The 9,965-nt window shown below is 44.2% G+C and overlaps 1 protein-coding gene across 1 annotated transcript in view; it reads right to left on the reverse strand.

The window, feature by feature from the left end:
• Nucleotides 1–8,908, reverse strand: part of LOC141059049 (BPI fold-containing family B member 4-like) — a 97,813-nt gene extending 88,905 nt beyond the window's left edge. The window contains exons 1-2 of the mRNA XM_073555258.1: nt 8,785–8,908; nt 4,401–4,872 (exon numbers count right to left, since the gene is read on the reverse strand). Coding sequence (XP_073411359.1) covers nt 4,401–4,872; nt 8,785–8,908 — 596 coding nt within the window. The remainder of the gene's footprint in view (nt 1–4,400; nt 4,873–8,784) is intronic.
• Nucleotides 8,909–9,965: the final 1,057 nt, after the last annotated feature.

A 9,965-nucleotide genomic window follows, 5' to 3' on the forward strand; every position in this document is an offset into this window, starting at 1 on the left:
ACTTTCAGTCAACTACCTGTGTTACTTTCCTTATAATTTCCTACCAATTTTACTGAATGAAACTGATGTTTGTGCTATCTGAGTGTGGCTGGAGTAAAAAAAAAATTTGAAGGTGTTGCATGAGGTGTGAGGTCTCCCAGCTAAGAAAGCTTAGTGCCGCTGGAGTGGCGATGGCGTCGGGAGATCGCGCCTCGCTGGAAGACTTATCCCTCAGAGTCACGGGCAGACATCTGGATCGCGGGCGGAGAAGCAGAGCAATTGCTGGTCCTGCGGAAGCGGCCACCAACGTTGACAGCAGAGACCCTCCCCGCAGAACCCCTGAGCCTGGAGGCTAGCCCCGCCGACGGCGGGGTGAAGGAGGGAGACTGTGGGAGGAGCCGCGGCGCCGGGGAAGGTGAGAGTTCCCCCGGTTCCGCTGGCGGCTCCGCAGGCAGCCCCCACCACTCGGTTGCCGCACGCGGCCTACTGTGTTCCTGAAGGCAAGGCTGCGGAGGGCCCTACGGTTTACGCTGAGCCGAGTAAGGGCCCTGCTCCCGTCCCCGAGCCACCCTGCCCGGTGTCACCAGTGCGGAGTCTGTCTGCGGAAGGCGCTGATGCGTTCCCCCTGCCAGTAGTGACCTCATCCCCGAAACCGGCCGCCATTCCGCCCCCGTCTACAGCTCAGAGTGCGGCCTATCCCATGGCCACGTCTATGCCGATGCCAGAGTTGGCTGCGGCCTGCTTGTCAGGCCCTGCGGCCCAGTCTACAGGAACTACGGTTGCCCCTATCTGCCACCCGGCCTCAGCGGCTGCTGGGCCGCTGACATCAATGACCGCATCTGCCCCGCTTTCACCCCCGGCTAAGTCCCGCCCACCGGACTCCGGGGCCTACTCTGGACCCTCCGTTTGGGTCGCGGAGGTCATTAAGAAGAAAAAAGCCAGGGAGCAGGAAATATGGAACCTGCTATATGCAAGGGGAGAGGCTGGCATAGCGGCTGCATGATCCTTGGGGCGGCTTGTATACACTAATATACCCAAGGGTTACGGGTTTATCCGAGACCTTGCGACCGGCCAGAAAGTGTACATCAATGTGGCATTGATCCGCCATGGCCGGGCCTTGCAAGAGGGGGACTTGGTGTCTTATTACAAGGAATATTGTCCCCGCGGCTACTACGTGGTAGCCGTACTCGCTGAACCCGAAGGTCACGAGCTCCCGTAGAAAGGACTCTAAGGACACTGCCTGCATCCCAGGAGCTCCATGGCTGTGGGGTCTCTTGCTACCGGCCACCAGGAGATGGCGTGGACTGTCGGGAATTCGTTGCAACGTTATGCAGATCATCGGGAAAGTTGGCGTCCTGGTTAACAGAAAGTGTTGTTTATATTTTTTTTTCCTTTTTTTTTCTCTTTGTTGTTTTGTAAGTTTGTTTTGATATGAGAGTTAAAGTTTATTTTACTGCCTGACATAGCGGGGATGCAAAGAAAAAGAGAGGGAGTGTCAATGTCAAAGGAAGGGGGAGAAAAACCTGTTTTGTTTTTGTTTTATTGTATGTTGGTTTTAACGAGAAACAGTAAAGGAAAAATATATAGAAAAAGGGGTACTTGTGCCATTATAAAATGTTTTGATGTATAATATGCAAAAGTAGAATGCAACAGGTCCGGGTACGGGAAGGTCTTGGTGACCGAAGGAAGTGTGAGACCAAAGGGGTCTATGAGCAGACAGGGTCTGTGTGACCGAGATGCCGACTATGACTTGTTACCAAGAGGAAGGTAAAGAGATGGAAGATGTGAGACGGACAGAAGTCCCAAGTCAGGTCCCTAACACCACGGACATTCCCGAAGAAGAAGGCGGACGCTGACAGTGGTCTGGTAGGTGTCAGGCTTCGATCATGGCGTACTGGATAGTGAAAGGTGACAGAAGGGGAGAGTAGGGGAAGGTACACGCCGTAGAAAGTATCCGGGTGTACCTAGCCCAATTTGAAAGATGCTGTCATGTGACGTGCGTGCTGGCGAGTGGCAGTAGGCTGCTCGGAGCATGGTGCTCCCGGTTTGGTTCGGCACCTGCAGATAGTGGGTTTGGCCCAACAACTGGTCCGACAACAGATAGTAGGAGAAGTTTCAGAATGACAAAGGCAGGGACTACGATTGTCGAGGACGACAATAGACAAAGGAAGGAGAGTGTAGGGAAGGTGACCTGATGGATGGACTTGTTAGCAAGTAGAAAGGAGGGTTTGCACATTTTAGGCAGATGGCATTTATGACAGTGGGGAAACAGCTAGGAAAGTGTAGATGACGTGCAGAACCTTGGATTGACCACAAGATGGCAGGGAGGAGTGTGAGTTCAGGACTTGACAGCAGCCTAGGGCTTTAGAAACCGTTAGTCATGGGGGCGGAGTTACAGGGGACCGAGAAAGTAATATGTTTGACAGGAGGGTTCCAGAAAGTTCCAGTCCCCGGGAGGTGCTCAAGAGACAAGAAGTCTGTGACAGTTTGTGCACTGTGAGGAGAGCCGAGCCAGGGGACTGAGGAGAAAGGAAGTCAGGGGGGTGGTCCTGACATGAAGTATCGCAGTACAGATGAGGCCCCGTGGAAATACATACCAAGTTGAAGACGATACCTGACCAGTAAAATTACTGTTGGAGTACGGGCCTAAGGTGGCCACAGTGACCGAGCTGACAGGAATGTCACTAAGTGAAAAGGGACAGTACGTATGTTTACGTCCCTGGTGATAAGTACGGTGTGTGTAACTGGGCCTGGACACGGAGGGCTGTGAAGAGAATTGCGGTGTATTGTGAGGGCCATCAGTCGGACAGCGGGAAATAAACTTGGACCTGTTGCACCCGAAATCTGCCTCCATCTTGTGTCTGTATGTCGTTGTGCGGGATACAGAGGCACCACCCCCCCAGTCCGGCCCACGACTCTACAGTTATGATGTGTGTGGCTGGAATACAAAAAAAAAAATGGAGGTGTTGCAAGAGGTGTGAGGTCTCCCAACTGAGAAGGCTTACATTGCTCCCTTAACCAACAGGTCCTCATTAAAACTTCTGTAAATGCTGGCCCAGACCTTGATACCTCATGCATGGCCCATGGCTGACTGCTGCGCTGTGCCATTTATAAATTTCTACTGTGGGTCAATCTATGCCACTTTTCCTGGTGTCTGCCCCTAATTTTAGTTGTTTGGAAAGCTTTTTGTCACCTCTTATGGTGTTGTCTATGTGTTTAGTTTTGCCTCCCTTTGAATTTAATGGTGTTCGACGAAATCTTCGAATCCGAACTGAACCAAACCTTGAAAGATTCGCTAATTTCTAGTTTGTAATCCCTGATATTACTAATTGTAGAGGTCCACCATGTGAGTGGACTGGGATTTACTCACTTGGCTGGTCTTTGAGGCATACTCGGGGACACTTCAGGTTAAACAGTTCATTCAGTTTATTAAACATCAGCATAAACCGCTCTTCATGAACATAACAGCGTGTAGCTTCCAGTACAACGTCCGTTAAACATGCAGTGTTACCACATAAAGCATACAAAGTCTCTTACTGACCCCGGTCAACGTTACTCACAGTTTATCCCTCACGGGTTATCAGAGAAGCGGCCGCACTGGGATCACCGTTCCAGACAGTGCCTTGCTCACTAGGCCGTCTACAGTTTCAGACCCGCAGCTGGGCAGTAGCTTCCCTACACAGAGCCATCACAGCCTCTATCAGGTACAGGGTTTTTCCATGTGCTCTTCCAGGAAGTTCAGTCTCAGATACTTCCAGCACACACAGGCCTTCCGGGACCTTCCACTCTGACAACTCAAGATCAAACACACAACTCCTGTGACCTGACCTCAGTCACACTATATGGTACGTGACCACACCCACAAGTGAGGTATGGATCACATGGTCATGACCTCACTACAGGTTCTATTACATACAGCCAGACACATACATTCTTTACCTTGGGCGTTCAAACATACGCCCACATGCATATTCTGAGTAGCATACACAGCGCCCCTAGCTTTAACAGAGGTTACTGCACCACATAATATACAAAAGGTTTTCACAGACAATGTTCTCCAGAATACTTTATAGAGGAAACCCAAGATCTACTTGTGGCACATAGTAATAAAAGTAATGATACTGCTTAATGGTAATGATTACAAATTTTTGACTTTTGGTTGTTGTCCCTTACTTTGAACACCATTTCATTCGGTGGATTTCTTTACACAACTGCTCTTTTTATAGATAGTTTCTTTCATGTAATTTTGAAGACCGCAACCGTTTCACTGTATACAAATATTTAGGAACACTTTTACATTGTCCTCCATTCTTTGCCAATATCAATAAATTGCAGGAAATATTATTTAACAAGTTTCTACTATGTGAGTGGGTTATTATTTTGACTTATTGGAGACATAACATGAACATTGCATATCTTACCCAGTTATGCCCTGTATTGTGCCTAAGAGTCCTCCATTGCCAAGTATTCCAAGAAGTCCTCCGCCTCCAAGCAATCCACCAAGCAAACCACCATTTCCTAGGATTCCACCATTAACATGAGGATCGGTGTAACCAGGTGGACCACCTCCACCACCGCCACCAAGAATTCCTCCAAGTAGTCCACCACCACCAGAGCCTCCAAGAATACCACCAAGCAGGCCACCACCGCCACCACCACCACCTCCACCAAGAATACCACCAAGAAGGCCTCCTCCACCACCTGCTCCTCCTCCAAGTATACCACCTAATAATCCACCACCATTTCCACCTCCCAGGACACCACTCAAAAGGCCTCCACCTCCTCCACCACCTCCACCAAGAAGCCCACCAACCAAACCACCAACAAGGTCACCACCGCCACTACCCATAGCTGTGTTCTGCGACTGTCTTCCTTTCATTTGGCCTGAGACAGCTGTGAATGAAAAACATGTATATATCTTATACTCTGTTCCACTATTTGTTTTGCATCATCTTTACATTAGTTTACAAGTTAAAGGGGTTGTCTGCTTTAGACAATCCCTTCTTCTTAAAAAAAAGTATGTTTAATAATATAATCATTGAATGCCCAGCTGTGGAGACCACTTTGAGATAATCTGCTTATTGGCATGGATGGCGCTGTTAAAATGAACTGTTTACAGTGGGGGAAAAAAGTATTTAGTCAGCCACCAATTGTGCAAGTTCTCCCACTTAAAAAGATGAGAGAGGCCTGTAATTGACATCATAGGTAGACCACAACTATGATAGATAAAATGAGACAGCAAAACCAGAAAATCACCTTGTCTGATTTGGCTGGATTTATTTTGCAAATTATGGTGGAAAATAAGTATTTGGTCACCTAAAAACATGCAAGATTTATGGCTCTCACAGACCTGTAAATTCTTCTTTAAGAGGCTCCTCTGTCCTCTACTCATTACCTGTAGTAAAGGCACATGTTTGAACTTGTTATCAGTATAAACGACACCTGTCCACAACCTCAAACACTCACACTCCAAACTCCATTATGGTGAAGACCAAAGAGCTGTTAAAGGACACCAGAAACAAAATTGTAGCCCTGCACCAGGCTGGGAAGACTGAATCTGCAATAGACAAGCAGGTTGGTGTGATGAAATCAACTGTGGGAGCAATAATAAGAAAATGGAAGACATACAAGACCACTGATAATCTATCTCGAACTGGGACTCCATGCAAGATCTCACCCCATGAGGTCAAAATAATCACAAGAATGGCGAGCAAAAATCCCAGAGCCACCCAGGGGGACCTAGTGACTGACCTGCATAGAGCTGGGATCACCATAACAAAGGCTACCATCAGTAACACACTATGCCGCTAGTTACTCAGATCCTGCAGTGCCAGACATGTCCCCCTGTTTAAGCCAGTACCGGGCCCATCTGAAGTTTGCTAGAGAGCATTTGGATTATCCAGAAGAGTATTGGCAGAATGTCATATCATTTGAAGAAACCAAAGTTGAACTGTGTGGTAGAAACAAAACTCGCCATGTTTGGAGAAGAAAGAATGCAGAGTTGCATCCAAAGAACACCATATCTACTGTGAAGCATAGGGGTGGCAACAACATGAATTTGGGCTGTTTCTCTGCAAAGGGACCAGGACAACTGATCCTTGTACATGAAAGAATGAATGGGGCCATGTATAGTGTGATTTTGAGTGCAAACCTCCTTCCATCAGCAAGGGCATTGAAGATGAAACGAGGATGGGTCTTTCAGCGTGATAATGATCCCAAGCACACCACCAGGGCAATGAAGGAGTGGCTTACAAAGGTCCATGGAGTGGCCTAGCCAGTCTCCAGATCTCAACCCCATAGAAAACCTTTGGAGAGATTTGAAAGTCCGTGTTGCCCAGCGACAGGTCCAAAACATCACTGCTCTAGAGGATATCTGCATGGAGGAATTGGCCAACATACCACCAACAGTTTGCGCCAACCTTGTGAAGACTTACAGAAAACGTTTGACCTTTGTCATTGCCAACAAAGGATATATCACAAAATATTGAGATGAACTTTTGTTAATGACCAAATACTTATTTTCTGCCATAATTTGCAAAATAAATCTTGCCAAATCAGACAAGGTGATTTTCTGGATTTGTTTTCTCATTTTGACTCTCATAGTTGTGGTCTACCTATGAAATCTATTACAGGCCTCTCTCACCTTTTTAAGTGGGAGAACTTGCACAATTAGTGGCTGACTAAATACTTTTTTTCCCTACTGTATGTAAAGTACTGATGTGAGAAATATTCCTCATGGTTACATTTTCACTGTCGTGATGCAGGTCCTGAATAGAGGCTTACTATTAACATATTGACTAAAAGGTTGACAATGGGATTTTAAATCTGTCAACGTCAACCCATTTATTGATTTTAAATTTAATTTAAAGAAAGCCTGTTATCACAATTTAGCATGTTAAAGTAAAAGGCATGGTCATAATTTCACTGTTATAAAGAGTTGATAGATACATTTAGTAAAGAAATCTGATTGTTCTTTAATCCACAGTTTGAAGTTTGGGTGTAATAACCTTTTGGTGCATAGGGGCAGGACTGTGGGTAGGGCCTTCAGCTCTGCCCCAGCACCTCCGCCTGCCTCTGGTGTCAGTATTTGCCTCGTTTCTTTAAAGTTCACGCCGGAACCGTTTTTATGTTTGGTGCAAATAGCCAGCAAAAGAGAAGACCGAAGCAGTCAGAGGAAAAGTATAATAAAAACATATCACCACTTCTGTATTTATCACCCACTCCTGGTTTTGGCTTACAGATACTGAGGTAAAATACTGACCAAATACTGAATGTGTGCACATGGCCTAATAGAAACACGTCACCACTTCTGTATTTATCACCCACTCCTGGTTTTGGCTTACAGATACTGAGGTAAAATACTGACCAAATACTGAACAGTGTGCACATGGCCTAATAGAAACATGTCACCACTTCTGTATTTATCACCCACTCCTGGTTTTGGCTTACAGATACTGAGGTAAAATACTGACCAAATACTGAACAGTGTGCACATGGCCTAATAGAAACACGTCACCACTTCTGTATTTATCACCCACTCCTGGTTTTGGCTTACAGATACTGAGGTAAAATACTGACCAAATACTGAACAGTGTGCACATGGCCTAATAGAAACACGTCACCACTTCTGTATTTATCACCCACTCCTGGTTTTGGCTTACAGATACTGAGGTAAAATACTGACCAAATACTGAACAGTGTGCACATGGCCTAATAGAAACACGTCACCACTTCTGTATTTATCACCCACTCCTGGTTTTGACTTACAGATACTGAGGTAAAATACTGACCAAATACTGAACAGTGTGCACATGGCCTAATAGAAACACGTCACCACTTCTGTATTTATCACCCACTCCTGGTTTTGACTTACAGATACTGAGGTAAAATACTAACCAAATACTGATCGTGTGCACATGGCCTAATAGAAACACATCACCACTTCTGTATTTATCACCCACTCCTGGTTTTGGCTTACAGATACTGAGGTAAAATACTGACCAAATACTGAACATGTGAACGTGGCATTAATGTCTTGATCCTATTGAAAGTTACAATTTCAAAAGGGGGATGCCAACAAAGATATGAAAATTTGCAATTTTATTAACATCAACAATAATGCAATATATACCATGGTGAACAGAAATGGACAATATACTTGTTCTACCACTCTAGGAATCAGGAAAGAAGGAGCCAAAACACAGGGGTGAGTATCCCTTAAAGTTTCCTCATAAGCATAAGGAGTCATCGCCTGCATTGGGGTTTATATTTGAAGGGGTATATTATCCTTTTCTATTCACCATGGTATGTATTGTATTAATGTTGATGTTAATAAAATTGCTAATTTTCTACATTTTTTGTGGTCTCTGATATATTTTATATACGGTAGGTTATATGTTCCCTCTCTGGATGGGGCCTTATGCTTTCTTGTTGTTTATTGGTTGTAAAGGTATTTATGAGCCATTAGCATTTTGATAAATGCTTCACAACCATATATTGTTGATGAGTTCCCTTCAAAAAGTCAATTGATAATGCCAGCAATTGTCTGAAGCAATTATGTGACATATATGTAACACATCATGTAATAGGTGTGTGCGATGTACATTTTTTTCCATTTTTTAATGTTTTAACCTGGAATTTTTTTATGTGGGGGAGGGAGAGTTGGAAATTTCACTTATCTGGGACAATCCAGAGTTCACATGCACTTGTTCTGTTCAACTGAAAATGTATTCTCATTTGTCTAAAGATCCCGAACAATAGCTAAATCATAAAATTATTCAATATTTTATAAAATGTAGATCTCACCATTATTTAATGCTTCTTTAGACACTCGAAGTACAGCACCATTGTTTCTTCCGGCAGCACTACTAAGACTATGTGCCTGGATAAGCAATATACATATGAAGCCGACGCGCCACAGTTTGAACATCTTTGTATCAATTTACCTGACAAAATAGAAAATAATGTTAATGACTGGAAAGATATATCTATTTTCAGATATGCTCACCCTTACTTTTCTGAACATTTTGTTACAGAGTTGAAATTTTCACTATAGAAACTCAATACATTATCACAACATTCTAGTAAAATCCTCTGCGGGTTTCAAGTCATCTCATAAGGTCCCTGACAGTCGTTCTTCTTCAGCTACAGAGTCATGTACCATACAGCCACAAGACCACTGAATCAAGTCATGGGCACCGTGTTGTTGCTGCTATGTACAGCACATTGTTGATGCAACCCAAATGGTCTACTCATCATCTCGAAGGTGCCCCAGTCTTCAAACAGAAGATGCATTCTGGTAGGTCCTTCTTAGGTTTGTGTCCAATACAGTATGGTATTTCTAGTGTCTGCATGTGGCCATGGTTGTGTGTGAAGGAGGTTACCTGGTTATTTCAATGGCTAAATCAGCTCCTTTTTCTTTCTATACATTAGCAATGACAGAGAACAAGGCTGGCTCCTGCCAGGACCGAGGACCAGAGATTATAACTAAAGATTGGGCAATTTTGAGACATGAAATATACTAATTAGTAACATACTTGTACTGTACAAATATAAAGAATAACTACCGGTAAGCTTTTTATTTAATTTAATCATTTATCAGCCATTGAAAATGCCCAAATGTCTGTATTATACTCTATTAAAATATTTTTCTTCTTTTTCTCCCAAATATTATATGCTAGAAGTGATGTTTTATCTGTCTTGTTCAAGCAATAAAAGTAGCTGATTTGAACTGTAATTGTACCAAAAATCCATACTCCAGTCTGAGCTTCTCTGCTCTCCTCTCATGTTCAATCAGGGTGGGTATTTGTAAAAAGTGTCTGAGAATGGGGGACAGGATTAGCGAAGATTATGCTTGATTATTGATTTTTTTGTGCCACTGCAGTTCAAATCAGCTACTCAGCATTAACAAGGCAGTTAAACAGCACTTTCAGCATGGATTTGGGAAGGAAGCCAAATATGGTAATGGAATACACTACATAGATTCA

This window comes from Dendrobates tinctorius, unplaced genomic scaffold, assembly GCF_039654945.1.
Source record: "Dendrobates tinctorius isolate UK_male_01 unplaced genomic scaffold, ASM3965494v1 ptg000223l, whole genome shotgun sequence".
NCBI classification, from domain to species: Eukaryota; Metazoa; Chordata; class Amphibia; order Anura; family Dendrobatidae; genus Dendrobates; species Dendrobates tinctorius.